The sequence below is a fragment of the Schistocerca gregaria genome, chromosome 1, assembly GCF_023897955.1.
Source record: "Schistocerca gregaria isolate iqSchGreg1 chromosome 1, iqSchGreg1.2, whole genome shotgun sequence".
Taxonomy (NCBI): Eukaryota; Metazoa; Arthropoda; class Insecta; order Orthoptera; family Acrididae; genus Schistocerca; species Schistocerca gregaria.
The window spans coordinates 169,384,344-169,404,014 of record NC_064920.1 but is presented as its reverse complement, the minus strand read 5'-3'; the positions used below and the strand labels follow the sequence as shown (position 1 = coordinate 169,404,014).

The window sequence follows — 19,671 nt, the reverse complement described above, 5'->3', positions numbered from 1 at the left end:
GCCTATCCTTTGTGTTTGTTGTACCTCATTGGATACAGGCGATTTTATTCTGTTGACATTTATTTTCTCTTGGCCGTATTTGTTTCTTGGGTGGTTCGTTACATCCGTAAGAAATCCATGTTATATCTTAATTCTGAAATAAAGGTAACAGTAACAGAAAGAAACACACACGATACCATAATGTGGAGGAGTAAATTGGATATAATCGGATACTTTAAATGAAAAAAAAATGTATGGCAGACGTGACTCGAACGTCGGTGATCCGCATATGCCTTTCCCAAGGCACTGCTGCGTGTCACTGAGCTAATAGGACACATGCAGTACACTGCAGATTTCATTGCTACTTCTTATTGGCCACGCTGCAAACAGTTACAGCATTTCTATTAAACCTATTGATGGGACTAGGTTCTGCTAGATACACTTTTGTCTTGAACCGCGTGCCGAGTTCAAAGTGTGGAATTTTTTTTCACCCTGTATAATATAATTAACAAGTACTTTGATAGTTTATTGTTAAGTAAATAAATGAAATGAACATTCATCTTTATTCGCTTTTGTTGTATAGTGTTGTGTGTTTTCTTCTTTTTCGCGTGATACTGATTCATTACCTCTAATACTACCTACGAAATCTTCGTTCGTTATGTCCCTACTGTCTACCCTTTTCACATATTTGGCCACTGGAGATGCACTGAACACGGTTTCCTTTACGTATTGTATGGGGCATAGTACGGTTCAGAAGATCATACGAGAAACCTGCAAGGTTATATCAGACTTACGGTGGACAGATTGATGCCCAGTCCGATACAACAAATGTAGTAGAAGATTGGTAAGAGTGGTATTTTTCCTAACTTCATAGTAACTTTGGCCGAGAGACAATTTTCTGTTCAGGCTCCTTAGAACACTGGAACAGAATTCTTTAATTACACAAAGACTGTCTCCATAACTATGCTGCCTCTTGTAGAGAGTGTAACTACATTACAACTGATGTCTGGGTGTGTGGAAAGATGTTAAAGCTATAGCCAACAGTCTGAAAGAATAATCTTACCTAACTGGTTGTATTTATTCAAGTAAAATCAGAAATAGAGGCGTAAGTTCAAAATGGTTCAAATGGCTCTAAGCACTATGGGACTTAACATCTGACGTCATCAGTCCCCTAGACTTAGAACTATTTAAACCTAACTAACATAAGGACATCACACACATCCATGTCCGAGGAAGGATTCGAACCTGCGACCATAGCAGCAGCGCGGTTCCGGACTGAAGTGCCTAGAACCGCTCGGCCACAGCGGCCGGCGACGTGTAAGTACTTAGCTGCTTTTATTTCTGATTCTATTTTTTCCAGATTGCTTTGCTGAGCTGTTTGTCCATGTATTTGGGATTGGAGATATCATACAAAACAGGATAGTGCCACACAAATTGAATAACTTTTTCGTCATTCTTCTTTCTGATGATACACTACAGTACTACGAAATAACAACCTGATCGTGCAGTGGCCATGAAGTGAGAAAATATCAGCCACAAGAAATATGACGACGATGGTAAAGTGTCGACAGGGACCACCATCTGCACTGTCAAGGTCACGCCACAGGCGTTTTTTTTTCTTTTATTGTATTTCGGTTGTCCATTGGGGTGGGTTGGCAGCAGCATATGCGCTGCTCTTCAGCCGACAGACATAGAACAAACAATAGAAGACATTTAAAAATAACAAAGGAGAAGACATGGTGAACATAGATATAAAAAAGGGGGAACATCATGGAAGACAATAGACAAAAAAGGAGCGACTGTAAAATGAAGATAAAATACTGTAAAAAAGGAATGCACAGAAAAACCACACACTGGGACAATTAAAGAACACCAGGCACAGTATGACCGGAGCATAAAACTATCGACGGATGCCGTAGCACATAACATACACTGACAGTAACAAGTGACAGTACAAGACCAGTACAGAGAAACAAGAGAAACAGTACAAAACACTACATTGATGTGGCACACTGACAATGATGAAAACAAAGGATCTGCCAGGTGCAAGGAGATGAGGGTGAACGGAAGAAGGGAGTGAGCGGAAGAGAGTGGGGAGATCGGTGGGGGGTGCACGGAAGAGGGTCAGGTAGGGAGGTATGTGGGAGGGAAAGAGGCAAGGATGGGGTGCAGGGTCTCAGGAGGGGGAGAAGGAGGAAAATCCACTTTGGGAGAAAGAGGGGAGAGGAAAAAGGGGGCCCTGGGGAGGGGGGGAGGACAGGTTATAGTTGAGAGGAAGGGTAGATGTCATGGCGAAGTTCATCATCCAGGAAGGGGGAGGCGCCGGAAATTGCCTTCATGAAGAAGATGTAGGGTGTGGAGGTGGAGAGAGGGAGGGATACAGTGATAGAGACAGCAAAGGGCGGGGAATGGAGAGGAAGGAGGAAACCAGAGGGTGGGGGTGATCACGTCTGTGGACAATGTAAAGGATGTCGATATGTTGGAGGAACAAGAGGAGGTGGGGGAAGGGGATGAGTTCATACAGGAGCTGCGTGGGGGAAGGAAGGTGGATACAGAAGGCAAGGCGGACCAGATGGCATTCGAGGATTTGGAGGGCATTGTATAAGTGGGTGGGTGCAAAATCCAGGCAACGCTGGCATAACAGAGGATAGGACGGATGAGGGATTTGTAGATGTGGAGGATGGAGGATGGTGGAAGGATGCAATCCTCATGTCTGGCCAGACAGGAGTTTCAGGAGGTGGTGGTGGAATGGGCTTTCTGCTGGATGGTCTGGAGGTGAGGGGTCCAGGTGAGGTGACGGTCGAGGGTGAGGCCAAGGTATCTCAGGGTGCCATGGGCGAGTGTGAACACCGGTCTTAATATTCCCACAGCAGTAGTTTCACTTACCTCGGCGGTATGATGAGCCAGTCACGACAGGAGCGACTCATATGTATGAAGTGGAATTTAGTAGAGAATGAACATTGCACTTGTGTGACAGCACACAGAGTAGTCACTGATTTGATAGGAGCGCTGCAGAAGAATCATTACAGCTTTGTGAAACAGACTGAGGTTGCTCCTTGTGACGTCATAGGGCAGAGAGAGTGGACGCAAGCCCACTTGCTGTTCAGCTTGGAGACTGGCTTTACAGACCCAGAGATTTCAATGTGCGATGGAACCAGAAACACGTATCTTAAAACAAACGTACCAAAAGTTAATTACGTAATTTCATTTTTTGGGTCGATGGTAAAACTTTATTTGTTCAGCATCACCTTTAATGGATTTCCATACTCGATACCGTTTCTCCTAACGGCGTCTTCTCCTGTATATAAAGTGGTTCAAATGGCTCTGAGCACTATGGGACTTAACATCTGTGGTCATGAGTCCCCTAGAACTTAGAACTACTTAAACCTAACTAACCTAAGGACACCACACACATCCATGCCCGAGGCAGGATTCGAACCTGCGACCGTAGCAGTCCAACGGTTCCGGACGGAGCGCCTAGAACCGCTAGACCACCGCGGCTGGCTGTAAAGTGGTCTTTGGGTGTTTAACATTCTTAATGTTGACCTCTACGCTGTCATCAGTTCGACAGCGGGTGACAACCAAGCAGCGGGTGGCTGTAATTACTTGTGAATATACAGGGTGATCAAGAAGTCAGTATAAATTTGAAAACTTAATAAACCACGGAATAATGTAGATAGAGAGGTAAAAATTGACACCATGCTTGGAATTACATGGGGGTTTTATTGGAACAAATCAGAAACAAAGTTCACAAAATGTCCGACGGATAGTGCTGGACAGGAAAACTGCTACCATGACGGGTGAGAGGTACGCCGATATGTGACAGAATCGTATCATCCCAAGCCTGGCTGATAAACACCTGCTGGAACGTACGATGTTTATGCAGGATGGCACTCCATCGGGTATTGCTAGATGCGTGAAAGATCTCTTGCTCCCGTCGTTTGGTGATGATCGTGTGCTCAGCCGCCACTTTCGTCATGCTTGGCCTCCCAGGTCCCCAGACTTCAGTCCGTGCGATTATTGGCTTTGCGGTTACCTGAAGTCGCAAGTGTATCGTAATCGGCCGACAACTCTAGGGATGCTGAAAGACAACATCCGACGCCAATGCCTCACCATAACTCCGGACATGCTTTACAGTGCTGTTAACAACATTATTTCTCTACGACAGTTATTGTTGAGGAATGATGGAGGACATATTGAGCAGTTGCTGTAAAGAACATCACTGGCAGAAGTAAAGCTGTGAGTACCGGGCGTGAGTCGTGCTTCGGTAGCGCAGATGGTAGAGCACTTGCCCGCGAAAGGCAAAGGTCCCGAGTTCGAGTCTCGGTCGGGCACACAGTTTTAATGTGCCACAAAGTTTCATCTTTGCTTTGTCTTACTTTGTTATGCTAATTATTGCTATTCTGACCAGATGAAGCGCCATCCGTCGCACATTTTTGGAACGTTTGTATTTTTTTGGTTCTAATAAAACTCCATGTCATTCCAAGCACATGTGTCAATTTGTACCTCTCTGTCTACATTTATACTGACTTTCTGATCACCCGGTATAATGTTCCCAGTGTAGCAGATTTAAAGCGCTGGGAATCATTGGACGTGCCTCGTACTGTGCCGTTTACGACCCTCTGGAAATGCTTGTGTTTTTCAGCAAGTATCCCCGGGCGCAGTAATGACAGAAATTTGGGACTATCAGACGAAATTTTCGAAAGAAGTAGCCATGGCGATGGCGCACATGCAACCAGAGGACGTGGCAGCAGCCGTGGTGTACATGCTGTCCCAGCATCCACGCGTCCAGGTGAGTTGGCAACCAACGAGTTTTGTAGCACTAGTTGCTGCTGTTTTCAGGGTTGTTCAGCCCTCTTCATCTCTAGATAGCTCCTGTCGATCCTTTGGTGCCTCAGGATGTGTAATATCAAATGACCCCTTTCTTTAATCGAATTGTGTCATAAAATTCTTTTTTTTTTTCACTGAAAAGTTTCAGTACTTTCTCGTTTGTGATAGGATCTACCGAGCAAATCTTCAGCATTCTCCTGTGTCGCAACTTCTCAAAACATTTTTGAACTCCAGCCAGCCAGGTTGACAGGAATTAATGGAAGGACTAGGTGCCAGATTATGACATCATTCATTATTTGTCAAAAGTGTCACATTTATTAAGCATTTAAGAAAAGCAACTGTAGTAAAACACAATTGAATAATCTTTCAGAAATCAGTAGTTTTGAAATCAACAGCGCAATGCTTTAAATTCAAAGGAACACAATGGCTTACGAATTTAAAAACAATAACAATATCTTGCCACAAGATGTTACTGAATTAAGGCAGTTCTCCCGTGTTTCTATGAAACAATCAGTACCCCGGGAAAATTTCAAGCATCACTATACCAATATGTTTGAAAAAGTATGACTTCTGAAATATCCCAAGCTAACACAATGGTTTTAAATTACAGACCCGAGATTTAAGACGGTCCTTTGCGAGGGCTGAGAAATGTAAGCAAATACAAGGAACAGCAAACGGTCCGGCTGACATGGAAAAACTTGATACAGAGGGATTCAAGCCCAAAGGCAAAAAATACGCGAACTCTCAAATGACTTAGGCACACGCAAACCAGTGAAGACAAGACTTGACTTAAGTAGCAGTCGCCGTGTCGTAGAGCAGGTTCACAAAAGGTAACGGCAAGAGCGAATGCCAAATGCTTCACGAAAGGTAACGGCAAGAGCGAATGCCAAATGCTTCACAAAAGGTAACGGCAAGAGCGAATGCCAAATGCTTCACAAAAGGTAACGGCAAGAGCGAATGACAAATGCTTCACAAAAGGTAACGGCAAGAGCGAATGCCAAATGCCGGCCCGTGAGCTGACCCTTGCTAGGCAGGGCCAGTTGTACTCATAGACTGTAGCAACAGTAGCTGAACCATCAGGCAACAGCGTGGCGCTCCTAAAGTAAACTTTATGCGTCAAGAAGAAGGCTGAAACACTAACAGGTCAATCAGTAGGAAAACACATTTTCAGCAAATAACTGCCTGAACAAGCAATCTACAATAAGTTACAACAGCAGTTGACAAACGGCAATTAATAGACTACACTAAGAATTTTTACAACAGTACAGTTTAAATACTGACGAAGACCAACAATAAGTATATCAGTGTAACCAGGCAGCAAATATATTTTAAGCAGATCTTAAATAAAAATTTCGTCCTTTCCTTGCAGGTTGAAATCCGGGTCCATTAATAATATTACGGTCAGATACTAGTACAAGATGGCCAGCATACCCAATCAACCGCCAAGAGCCAGGAACGAAATCTCGCCTTACAGCAACCAAGGGAGCCAACATAGAAAATTTCACAACCCTCCGGTATCTCGCCCAGTATACTAATAGGCCTGGCCAGATCAGAATGTAAAACATAACTTAAAAACCACATCAATCATTGATGTTCATGACAGCATCAGTAGCATCTGCCACCACCGTCACATTCCCCCGCTTGCATAGACGGTAGCAGTGATAATGCTAAGGATCATTTGATTTGGCAAGGAGAAGCAGTATGAAGGGTAAACGTTCCCCATGGCGAAAATAAATCCGCTGCCGGAGATATCTTAAAGCCAAACAGTAAAAAACTCTCACCGCAATCGTCATACCCTAGGGTCACAACTAAGTTACTTTTTAGAAAAGCGATACAGGGCGCTCACCGAACACCAAGGAGGGCAGGCTCAAACAGTTTCTATGAGCGAGACAGACCACACTAACAACGGAATCAAGTTTCCCCGAAAACAAAAATTCACAAATCAGGGAAGAAACACATACGACAGGGCAGTAACAACAGAGGCCGCTAACGTCGCCAAACTTGATCGCACAACACTGGTCGAAAGCAGGAAAGAGGTGCCCTTTCAGTGCACCGGAATCAGCAAATGATAATCAAAATCGTTCCCACTTCTACGGTTCCCTCAGAGCGAATCGGTCAAGACAGAGACCACCGTCGTGTGACAACGCACGTTTTCTCCAGCCGACTTCCATCTTCCTCGCTCCTGGTGACTGTCCGTTCCGCTCTCTCTTGCCTCGCAAATCTTTGAAACGGGAAGATGCAGCGCAAGAGCACCGCCCGGCGACCAGAGGGAAAATGAACCAGAGATTCGATGTAAAGTCTTTAATCGATACGATCCGACACTCTCAGCTAAACCCAGAAACCCCTCCCCATTTTTATTCCAACAACATGGCACGTAAGGGAGGGCAAGGAGCCCTTCCTCGGTTCCTTGACCTGGCTGAAGTGCACGCTCAAGGTTTTATCAAAAATGAATGTTCAAATGTGTGTGAAATCTTATGGGACTTAACTGCTAAGCTCATTAGTAACTACGCTTACACACTACTTAACCTAAATCATCCTAAGGACAAACACACACAGTCATGCCGGAGGGAGGACTCGAACCTCCGCCAGGACTAGCCTCACAGTCCATGACTGCAGCGCCCTAGACCTCTCGGCTAGTCCCGTGTGGCAAAGGTTTTACCTGTGGCAAGATTGTAGATAAAAACGTTAACTGCATTCAGGATCCTAAGAAGTCGACAAGACCACACAAAACGCCGAGTGAGGTTCCTAGATATACCCGAATCCCTGTGGCGACCGACTCTGAAGTTGGGGACAAAAACTCTGTCCCCAGGTTTAGCACGAAATGGTTGCCTCCCTTCGGCAGAGGTGAGCGAGTTGTATATTGCGCCTAGCCTTATTTTAATTCCGTTTATTCTCTCAGATGCTACGTTCTGAGGCAAAAGATAACAAGATCACAACATCCACAAGTTGCGTAGAGGGGAATACAGGGGCAGGCAAACATTAAGGTGACGGCAGTTGCCTTCTGCGCTTCGTGCTGAGAATGTAAAGCGAAATTAATCCAAGGGAGAGAGGCGTCCCACTTGCTCAGAGACCTGGCATGGTAGTTGATGAGAGTGCCCGGTGACGGCAGTTGCCTTCTGCGCTTCGTGCTGAGAATTTAAAGCGAAATTAATCCAAGGGAGAGAACCGTCCCACTTGCTCAGAGACCTGGCATGGTAGTTGATGAGAGTGCCCGGTGACGGCAGTTGCCTTCTCCGCTTCGTGCTGAGAATTTAAAGCGAAATTAATCCAAGGGAGAGAACCGTCCCACTTGCTCAGAGACCTGGCATGGTAGTTGATGAGAGTGCCCAGTGACGGCAGTTGCCTTCTGCGCTTCGTGCTGAGAATGTAAAGCGAAATTAATCCAAGGGAGAGAGGCGTCCCACTTGCTCAGAGACCTGGCATGGTAGTTGATGAGAGTGCCCGGTGATGGCAGTTGCCTTCTACGCTTCGTGCTGAGAATTTAAAGCGAAATTAATCCAAGGGAGAGAACCGTCCCACTTGCTCAGAGACCTGGCATGGTAGTTGATGAGAGTGCCCGGTGATGGCAGTTGCCTTCTGCGCTTCGTGCTGAGAATTTAAAGCTAAAGGGAGAGAGCCGTCCCACTTGCTCAGAGACCTGGCATGGCAGTTGATGAGAGTGCCCGGTGACGGCAGTTGCCTTCTGCGCTTCGTGCTGAGAATTTAAAGCGAAATTAATCCAAGGGAGAGAGCCGTCCCACTTGCTCAGAGACCTGGCATGGTAGTTGATGAGAGTGCCCGGTAACGGCAGTTGCCTTCTGCGCTTCGTGCTGAGAATTTAAAGCGAAATTAATCGAAGGGAGAGAGCCGTCCCACTTGCTCAGAGACCTGGCATGGTAGTTGATGAGAGTGCCCGGTGACGGCAGTTGCCTTCTGCGCTTCGTGCTGAGAATTTAAAGCGAAATTAATCCAAGGGAGAGAACCGTCCCACTTGCTCAGAGACCTGGCATGGTAGTTGATAAGAGTGCCCGGTGACGGCAGTTGCCTTCTGCGCTTCGTGCTGAGAATTTAAAGCTAAAGGGAGAGAGCCGACCCACTTGCTCAGAGACCTGGCATGGCAGTTGATGAGAGTGCCCGGTGACGGCAGTTGCCTTCTGCGCTTCGTGCTGAGAATTTAAAGCGAAATTAATCCAAGGGAGAGAGCCGTCCCACTTGCTCAGAGACCTGGCATGGTAGTTGATGAGAGTGCCCGGTAACGGCAGTTGCCTTCTGCGCTTCGTGCTGAGAATTTAAAGCGAAATTAATCGAAGGGAGAGAGCCGTCCCACTTGCTCAGAGACCTGGCATGGTAGTTGATGAGAGTGCCCGGTGACGGCAGTTGCCTTCTGCGCTTCGTGCTGAGAATTTAAAGCGAAATTAATCGAAGGGAGAGAGCCGTCCCACTTGCTCAGAGACCTGGCATGGTAGTTGATGAAAGTGCCCGGTGACGGCAGTTGCCTTCTGCGCTTCGTGCTGAGAATTTAAAGCGAAATTAATCGAAGGGAGAGAGCCGTCCCACTTGCTCAGAGACCTGGCATGGTAGTTGATGAGAGTGCCCGGTGACGGCAGTTGCCTTCTGCGCTTCGTGCTGAGAATTTAAAGCGAAATTAATCCAAGGGAGAGAGCCGTCCCACTTGCTCAGAGACCTGGCATGGTAGTTGATGAGAGTGCCCGGTGACGGCAGTTGCCTTCTGCGCTTCGTGCTGAGAATTTAAAGCGAAATTAATCCAAGGGAGAGAACCATCCCACTTGCTCAGAGACCTGGCATGGTAGTTGATGAGAGTGCCCGGTGACGGCAGTTGCCTTCTGCGCTTCGTGCTGAGAATTTAAAGCTAAAGGGAGAGAGCCGTCCCACTTGCTCAGAGACGTGGCATGGTAGTTGATGAGAGTGCCCGGTGACGGCAGTTGCCTTCTGCGCTTCGTGCTGAGAATTTAAAGCGAAATTAATCCAAGGGAGAGAGCCGTCCCACTTGCTCAGAGACCTGGCATGGTAGTTGATGAGAGTGCCCGGTGACGGCAGTTGCCTTCTGCGCTTCGTGCTGAGAATTTAAAGCGAAATTAATCCAAGGGAGAGAACCATCCCACTTGCTCAGAGACCTGGCATGGTAGTTGATGAGAGTGCCCGGTGACGGCAGTTGCCTTCTGCGCTTCGTGCTGAGAATTTAAAGCTAAAGGGAGAGAGCCGTCCCACTTGCTCAGAGACCTGGCATGGTAGTTGATGAGAGTGCCCGGTGACGGCAGTTGCCTTCTGCGCTTCGTGCTGAGAATTTAAAGCGAAATTAATCCAAGGGAGAGAACCATCCCACTTGCTCAGAGACCTGGCATGGTAGTTGATGAGAGTGCCCGGTGACGGCAGTTGCCTTCTGCGCTTCGTGCTGAGAATTTAAAGCTAAAGGGAGAGAGCCGTCCCACTTGCTCAGAGACGTGGCATGGTAGTTGATGAGAGTGCCCGGTGACGGCAGTTGCCTTCTGCGCTTCGTGCTGAGAATTTAAAGCGAAATTAATCGATGGGAGAGAGCCGACCCACTTGCTCAGAGACCTGGCATGGTAGTTGATGAGAGTGCCCGGTGACGGCAGTTGCCTTCTGCGCTTCGTGCTGAGAATTTAAAGCGAAATTAATCCAAGGGAGAGAGCCGTCCCACTTGCTCAGAGACCTGGCATGGTAGTTGATGAGAGTGCCCGGTGACGGCAGTTGCCTTCTGCGCTTCGTGCTGAGAATTTAAAGCGAAATTAATCCAAGGGAGAGAACCATCCCACTTGCTCAGAGACCTGGCATGGTAGTTGATGAGAGTGCCCAGTGACGGCAGTTGCCTTCTGCGCTTCGTGCTGAGAATTTAAAGCGAAATTAATCCAAGGGAGAGAGCCGTCCCACTTGCTCAGAGACCTGGCATGGTAGTTGATGAGAGTGCCCGGTGACGGCAGTTGCCTTCTGCGCTTCGTGCTGAGAATTTAAAGCGAAATTAATCCAAGGGAGAGAGCCGTCCCACTTGCTCAGAGACCTGGCATGGTAGTTGATGAGAGTGCCCGGTGACGGCAGTTGCCTTCTGCGCTTCGTGCTGAGAATTTAAAGCGAAATTAATCCAAGGGAGAGAGGCGTCCCACTTGCTCAGAGACCTGGCATGGTAGTTGATGAGAGTGCCCGGTGACGGCAGTTGCCTTCTGCGCTTCGTGCTCAGAATTTAAAGCGAAATTAATCCAAGGGAGAGAACCGTCCCACTTGCTCAGAGACCTGGCATGGTAGTTGATGAGAGTGCCCGGTGACGGCAGTTGCCTTCTGCGCTTCGTGCTGAGAATTTAAAGCGAAATTAATCCAAGGGAGAGAACCGTCCCACTTGCTCAGAGACCTGGCATGGTAGTTGATGAGAGTGCCCGGTGACGGCAGTTGCCTTCTGCGCTTCGTGCTGAGAAATTAAAGCGAAATTAATCCAAGGGAGAGAACCGTCCCACTTGCTCAGAGACCTGGCATGGTAGTTGATGAGAGTGCCCGGTGACGGCAGTTGCCTTCTGCGCTTCGTGCTGAGAATTTAAAGCGAAATTAATCCAAGGGAGAGAACCGTCCCACTTGCTCAGAGACCTGGCATGGTAGTTGATGAGAGTGCCCGGTGACGGCAGTTGCCTTCTGCGCTTCGTGCTGAGAATTTAAAGCGAAATTAATCCAAGGGAGAGAACCGTCCCACTTGCTCAGAGACCTGGCATGGTAGTTGATGAGAGTGCCCGGTGACGGCAGTTGCCTTCTGCGCTTCGTGCTGAGAATGTAAAGCGAAATTAATCCAAGGGAGAGAGGCGTCCCACTTGCTCAGAGACCTGGCATGGTAGTTGATGAGAGTGCCCGGTGACGGCAGTTGCCTTCTGCGCTTCGTGCTGAGAATGTAAAGCGAAATTAATCCAAGGGAGAGAGGCGTCCCACTTGCTCAGAGACCTGGCATGGTAGTTGATGAGAGTGCCCGGTGACGGCAGTTGCCTTCTGCGCTTCGTGCTGAGAATGTAAAGCGAAATTAATCCAAGGGAGAGAGGCGTCCCACTTGCTCAGAGACCTGGCATGGTAGTTGATGAGAGTGCCCGGTGACGGCAGTTGCCTTCTGCGCTTCGTGCTGAGAATTTAAAGCGAAATTAATCCAAGGGAGAGAACCGTCCCACTTGCTCAGAGACCTGGCATGGTAGTTGATGAGAGTGCCCGGTGACGGCAGTTGCCTTCTGCGCTTCGTGCTGAGAATTTAAAGCTAAAGGGAGAGAGCCGTCCCACTTGCTCAGAGACGTGGCATGGTAGTTGATGAGAGTGCCCGGTGACGGCAGTTGCCTTCTGCGCTTCGTGCTGAGAATTTAAAGCGAAATTAATCGAAGGGAGAGAGCCGACCCACTTGCTCAGAGACCTGGCATGGTAGTTGATGAGAGTGCCCGGTGACGGCAGTTGCCTTCTGCGCTTCGTGCTGAGAATTTAAAGCGAAATTAATCCAAGGGAGAGAGCCGTCCCACTTGCTCAGAGACCTGGCATGGTAGTTGATGAGAGTGCCCGGTGACGGCAGTTGCCTTCTGCGCTTCGTGCTGAGAATTTAAAGCGAAATTAATCCAAGGGAGAGAACCATCCCACTTGCTCAGAGACCTGGCATGGTAGTTGATGAGAGTGCCCAGTGACGGCAGTTGCCTTCTGCGCTTCGTGCTGAGAATTTAAAGCGAAATTAATCCAAGGGAGAGAGGCGTCCCACTTGCTCAGAGACCTGGCATGGTAGTTGATGATAGTGCCCGGTGACGGCAGTTGCCTTCTGCGCTTCGTGCTCAGAATTTAAAGCGAAATTAATCCAAGGGAGAGAACCGTCCCACTTGCTCAGAGACCTGGCATGGTAGTTGATGAGAGTGCCCGGTGACGGCAGTTGCCTTCTGCGCTTCGTGCTGAGAATTTAAAGCGAAATTAATCCAAGGGAGAGAACCGTCCCACTTGCTCAGAGACCTGGCATGGTAGTTGATGAGAGTGCCCGGTGACGGCAGTTGCCTTCTGCGCTTCGTGCTGAGAAATTAAAGCGAAATTAATCCAAGGGAGAGAACCGTCCCACTTGCTCAGAGACCTGGCATGGTAGTTGATGAGAGTGCCCGGTGACGGCAGTTGCCTTCTGCGCTTCGTGCTGAGAAATTAAAGCGAAATTAATCCAAGGGAGAGAACCGTCCCACTTGCTCAGAGACCTGGCATGGTAGTTGATGAGAGTGCCCGGTGACGGCAGTTGCCTTCTGCGCTTCGTGCTGAGAATTTAAAGCGAAATTAATCCAAGGGAGAGAACCGTCCCACTTGCTCAGAGACCTGGCATGGTAGTTGATGAGAGTGCCCGGTGACGGCAGTTGCCTTCTGCGCTTCGTGCTGAGAATGTAAAGCGAAATTAATCCAAGGGAGAGAACCGTCCCACTTGCTCAGAGACCTGGCATGGTAGTTGATGAGAGTGCCCGGTGACGGCAGTTGCCTTCTGCGCTTCGTGCTGAGAATTTAAAGCGAAATTAATCCAAGGGAGAGAACCGTCCCACTTGCTCAGAGACCTGGCATGGTAGTTGATGAGAGTGCCCGGTGACGGCAGTTGCCTTCTGCGCTTCGTGCTGAGAAATTAAAGCGAAATTAATCCAAGGGAGAGAACCGTCCCACTTGCTCAGAGACCTGGCATGGTAGTTGATGAGAGTGCCCGGTGACGGCAGTTGCCTTCTGCGCTTCGTGCTGAGAATTTAAAGCGAAATTAATCCAAGGGAGAGAACCGTCCCACTTGCTCAGAGACCTGGCATGGTAGTTGATGAGAGTGCCCGGTGACGGCAGTTGCCTTCTGCGCTTCGTGCTGAGAATGTAAAGCGAAATTAATCCAAGGGAGAGAGGCGTCCCACTTGCTCAGAGACCTGGCATGGTAGTTGATGAGAGTGCTGGTGACGGCAGTTGCCTTCTGCGCTTTGTGCTGAGAATGGAAAGCGAAATTAATCCAAGGGAGAGAGGCGTCCCACTTGCTCAGAGACCTGGCATGGTAGTTGATGAGAGTGCCCTTTCGGCGAAAAATGGCTGAGGGTAGTAGGGGGTAGTAGTGAAATGCTTGATGGCGTAACCAAAGGAAAAACTTTTAAAACCTTCGACACACAGGTCGCTGCCTTGTTACTCACAAGGTATTTTTGCAACCCGAATGTGGGAAAGATCTTTTAGATGGTGGATTGTAACGTGCACAGTGACCCCATCAGTAGGGACAAGCCGAACAAAACGGAAAAAGGCAACTACTACAACCAGTGCATAACGACTCCCTCTGAGGAAGAGGCCCCACGTAATCAATAAACAATTTATCCACAGGTTGTTGCTCTTGATTGGACTGCAAAAGTCCCTTGCGTGAGTTGCGTTTGGGTTTTCCCATCTTACACAGCTCGCACTCCTCCACTAGTCGGCGGATATTCTTATATAATGACTCTCATCTACATGTTGCCGCACTTTAACGATAGTCTTGTGAAGCTCCAAATGTCCCCCAAGCAAGGAAACGTGAAAGTGATAAATATGGAACAAGCTCCACAGGCAAACAAATTCTAACATCAATGGATCTCCCGACCTCCCAGCATACTACGCCCTGTTTCAACTGATAACCGAGTATCCGTTCCCCGAAAACAGGCATTCTCTTATGAGTCCCGAAAGCAGATTTTGGCTTTGTTTAGACTTAAGGTAGGTTCAAAGCTCCAGTACCTCGGCCAGGACACCAAAGCAGGAGTCACAGACGAGGATTGGCACCTTCCCACTCCTACAGCGCCTTCCTCAAACACATGACTAAGTGACTGACGGAACGGTCATGGGTTCGCCACTGTCACCAGTCATAGCTAACTTCTTCATGGAGGATTTCGAAGAACGAGGGTTGAACGGTGCTCCTTTACGTACATCCTGCTTCTTCAGGTATGTTGACGATACATTTTTAATCTGGCCACATGGCAATGACGCACTGCAGCAGTTTGTTGATCATTTGAATTGTATACACCAGAACATAAGATTTACAGTGGAGGTAGAGATGGATGAAAGTTACTCTTCTTAGATGTGCTGGTGGAGCGAAAATCAGAGGGGTGTCTCGGCTATTCTGTGTACAGAAAACCGACGCATACAGATTTATAACTAAACGCACATAGTTTTCACCACCCAGCTCAGAAGAGAGGTATGCTGAATACCTTGGTACTCAGAGGAAGGGCTATTTCGGACAAGGACCCGAGATTAACTATCTGACGACGGTATTCAGAAAAAATGGATACTCTGATCCTGATATCAGATCTACTCTAGCGAAGATCTCTAGGAAGGACAAGTTCCAACAGATGAAGAGGACCAACACATCACGTGGCTACCATTCTGCGGTGCAACGACCAGCAAGATCGGCAGAGTCCTGAGCCAACAGGGAATGAGACCAGTCTTCCGGCCACCCAGGAAGACTAAGGAAATGTTTCAGCCTGAGAGTACCAGGAATTTACAGCATTCCTTATGAGTGTGGGAAAAATTATATGGGCCAGTCTATAGGAAGTGTTGCCGATTGCTGTGTGGAACATCAGCGTCACATGAAATACGGGTATCTTGAAAAATCAGCGGACGATGAGCACAATTCTTTAAATAAACACAAGATTTTATTGGATGAAACAAGAATACTTGCTCACGCTTCAAAGTACTGGGACTCGGTCATCAGGGAAGTAGTTGAAATTAGACTTTGTGAAAATAATCTCAACAGAGACTCCGCTTATGCACTCAGCAATGCATGGAAGCGCGCAGTTGATAAAGAAAGAGCACAGAGGGAGACTTCATACATTCCTCGCAGTTCTCCGCCTGTTGCGATGGATGGCGGTGCAAGCAACGCTGGATAAAGCGCGCAAACGAAATCTATGGACACAGAGGACGCCAACTCCGTACGCGTTGTTTTCACCTTGACGTCATCCAGCCAATGATAAGCCGTCCATTGCTTATGAAAGCGGAAGCCTCACCGGTCCACGACAGTCAGTTTTATTCCTGACGAAGATGACGGAAGTAGTTGCCGAAAGCTCGGGATGTTATCCAAATTTGACGCGGCAAATAAACCGACAACTTTGTATGCTTATTACTAAGTGCGTCGGTCAGACCCCTTAATCCGCCAAACTCTGAAGCGGAATATCAGTACCGTCCAACTAACGGACCTACTGGTCTTTCCAGGTCGCGCTAAGGCCCAGCTTAAGGCTTGGTTGTCCGTCTCCAAATCAAACTCCCTGTTCTCCAGATAAGATTTAAATGTCTGAAAGCAGAAGAGAACGGCCAAGGCCTCACACTCGCTAAGGGAATACTTTAACTCAGCAGCAGTTAGCTTCGATGAGTAAGCGATGGGACGCCTTTCCCCGAAACATTCCTGCAAAAGCATGCCTGTAACGACAGCATTAGACGCGTCAGTCTGAACAACGAAGCCTTTCTCGAAGTCCGGTGTGATAAACTCTGCGGAACTAATCAAGGTGGTTTTAATAGCTTCAAAAGCAGCTTGTTGGCCCTCCCCCAAGCAAAAGTCTCTCCCTTTTTACGAAAATTATTAAGACAGGCAGCGAGCTGAGCAAAATTAGGAATGAAGTTCCTAAAATAACTGGCCATGCCGATAAATCTAGTTACCCTCTTCTTATTCCTTGGGGTGAAGAAAACGTCGTAAGGGCGAGGTACGATCCTTACTAATTCTAAAGCCATCGTTCGACACGAGATCAGCCAAGAAAGAACTTTTCCGCTTAGCCAGTGTAGCCATAGAAGTCTTAACGATTGATCCATCTGCCCGTAACAACTCTGCCTCGAGATGTCACAAATGTTTGTCAAATGAACGGCTATACACAAGATCATGAGTAACGTAGGCCTAGCTATTGACGCAGCTGAACTTGAGATCACCCAGAACATGATTCAACAATCGAGGCAGCACAGCGTCCCCGATCTATAAGTCAAAAGTTACCCAACGAACTCATTTAGATTCCAATCGATGCAAAATGCAGTAACATGCTTAGAATCCTCGGCGAGCGGTATCTGGTAATAATCTTGGTTAAGATCGAGTACCGTGAATTAACAAGCCCCAGAAAAATTGTGCAAGTCGAGAAGCGACACAGATTTCAGAATCCACTTTTCATTAACTGCACTGCAATCGACTACTGGTCTATAACTCTTTCCTTGCCCCTTAGGGACCAGACATATGGAAGAAATGTATAGGGACGAGGACGGCCTTCTGTAAGCATCTGATTGACCTTTTGTGACAATATCCTGTTTCGGGAGAGGGGGACAATTGAAACGGAGCTTCTCAATGGAAACCACTGTGTATCCACAACATATGTAGGCTGTAATTGAGAAAGTATCACGATGATCTCTCCAGTAGTAAAATATTCCGAAATAGTCACCCATTAAGATCTCCAGGAGGGAATGCCAAAGGGGAGGTGACCGTGAGGAATAGACTGAATAACCAACGAAAGGATAACGTCCTACGAGACGAGGCTTGGCATATCAGAAGTTCGAAAGTGGTAAGCAAGCTAGAAAATCTCCAATGGGAAATACTAAGGCTCAATCTAGACATAATGAGGACCAGTGAAGTGAACTGGAAGACAAGGATTTCCCGTCAAACGAGTATTAGCTAACATCAACACATGCGGAAAAGAATATAACAAAAGTACAATCCGTTATGAATAGGAAGGTAGTGCAGAGAGTGGGTTACTGAACAGCTCAATGACAGGGTTGTTCACATCAGAATCGACAGCAAACCAACACAGACAGCATTACTTCAGGTATACATGTCAACGTCGCAAGTCGAAGATGAAGACACAGAGAAATAATATGAGAATATTAAACGGGTATCCAGGGAGATTAAAATCTAATAATCATGCGGGAGAATAAGGGCTTGCTAGTGGAGCCGAGAGAACAGAAAGACTAACCGGGTTCTGCAATCAATATCAGCTAGCAATAGCGAATGCTCTGTTCAAGTATCACAAGAAGAGGAGGTATACATGGAAACGGCCGGGAGATAACGGAACGTCTAAGTTAGATTACGTTATGGTCAGACAGAGATTCTGAAATCAGATATTCGATTGTAAGGCGCACCCAGGAGCAGACAGTGGCTCAGATCACAATGTAGTTATGATAAAGCGTAGGCTGAAGTTTAAGAGATTAGTCAGGCAGAATCAGTAAGCAAGGAAGTGTGATACCGAAATTACTAAGAAATGAAGAGATACGTTTGAAGTTGGGTGAGGCTGCAGGCACTGCGATGGAGAATAAAACAGTAGGCAGTACAACTGTAACGGAATGGCCATCTCTAAAGAGGGCAAGAACAGAAGCTGGAAAGAAAACCGTAGGTACGAGGACAGACTCAGCACATAGGAAAGTCAAAATAATGTTCTGTGAAATTAAAAGCAAGAGTGGCAACATTTAGAGTTCATAGGTAATTCCTAAATGCATAGGACGCAACGGATAGGTGGAAAGTGTACACTGAAGGCCTCTACGAGGGGAAATACTTGTCTGATGACGTGAGAAACAGTCGACAGGGAAGAAATAGGGTATCCAGTATTAGAATCAGAATTTAAAAGAACTTGGAAAGACTTAAGATCAAATAAGGTAGAAGGCATAGATAACATTCCGCCGGAGCTCCTAAAATCATTGGGGGAAGTGGTAACAAAACGACTGTTTTTGTTGGTGTGTAGAATATATGAGACTGGCAACATACAATCAGACTTACAGAATAACATTATCCACACAATCCCGAAGATAGCAAGAACCGACAAGCCAAGAATTACACACAATCAGCTTAACAGCCCATGTATCCAAGTCGCTCCTATAATATATAGGAGAATCAAAAGAAAATTGATGTGTTAGATGACTATCAGTATGGCTTTAGGAAAGGTAAAGGCATCACAGGGGCAGTTATGTCGTTGTGGTTGATGGAAGCAACACTATTGTTCACATAGACTGCACTTTGAACAGTGGACGTTACATTTCAGATGTGTTACGTCCCGTGGCTCTACCCTTCATTCGATCCCTGCGAAACACTACATTTCAACAGGATAATGCACGACCGCTTTAGAAAGTCCGGTACGGGCCTTTCTGGATACAGTAAATGTTCAACTGCTGCCCTGGCCAGCACATTTTCCAGAACTCTCACCAACTGAAAACGTCTGGTCAATGGTGGCCGAGCAACTGGCTCGTCACAATACGCCAGTCACTAGTCTTGATGAACTGTGGTATCGTGTTGAAGCTGCATGGGCAGCTGTACCTGTACACGCCATCTAAGCTCTGTTTGACTCAATGTTAAGGCGTATCAAGGCCGTTATTACTGCCAGAGGTGGTTGTTCTGGGTTCTGATTTCTCAGGATCTATGCACCGAAATTGCGTGAAAATGTAATCATATGTCAGTTCTAATATAATATATTTGCCCAATGAATAACCGTTTATCATGTGCATTTCTTCTTTGTGTAGCAATTTTAATGGCCAGTAGTGTAATAAGGTTCTCTGCAGAATCGGCGAGGAAAGGAACTTATGTAAGGGACAGAATGTCAGAACATCTGGTAAGGCAACAGGGTATAACTTTAATAGTACTTGTTGGAGCAGCTGTAGAGAGTAAAAACTGTAGAGGAAAACAGAGATTGGGGTACTTCCATTGTTGCTCTGAGATGGAAATGTAGGACCAGGAGAGGAATTTGTTGAAGGTCACATCAAACTAGGCAGAAGATTGATGGCAAAAAAAGAAAAAATTTTGGCGCCGTTGGCTTTTAAGGGCTTAGTCATACATTAACTTTGTAACTATAGGACTGCTCTAAAATTTACAGAAATTCATAGAACCGTTTTCAGACTATTTCTCGGCGGCTCCACTCTAAAATTTACAGAAATTCATAGAACCGCTTTCAG

The 19,671-nt window shown here is 47.0% G+C and overlaps 1 protein-coding gene across 1 annotated transcript in view; it reads left to right on the top strand.

The window, feature by feature from the left end:
- The window catches only part of LOC126285012 (dehydrogenase/reductase SDR family member 11-like), a 124,899-nt gene that overhangs the window by 103,149 nt on the left and 2,079 nt on the right, over positions 1-19,671 (top strand). The window contains exon 5 of the mRNA XM_049984324.1: positions 4,625-4,771. Within this exon, the coding sequence (XP_049840281.1) occupies positions 4,625-4,771 (147 nt within the window). The remainder of the gene's footprint in view (positions 1-4,624; positions 4,772-19,671) is intronic.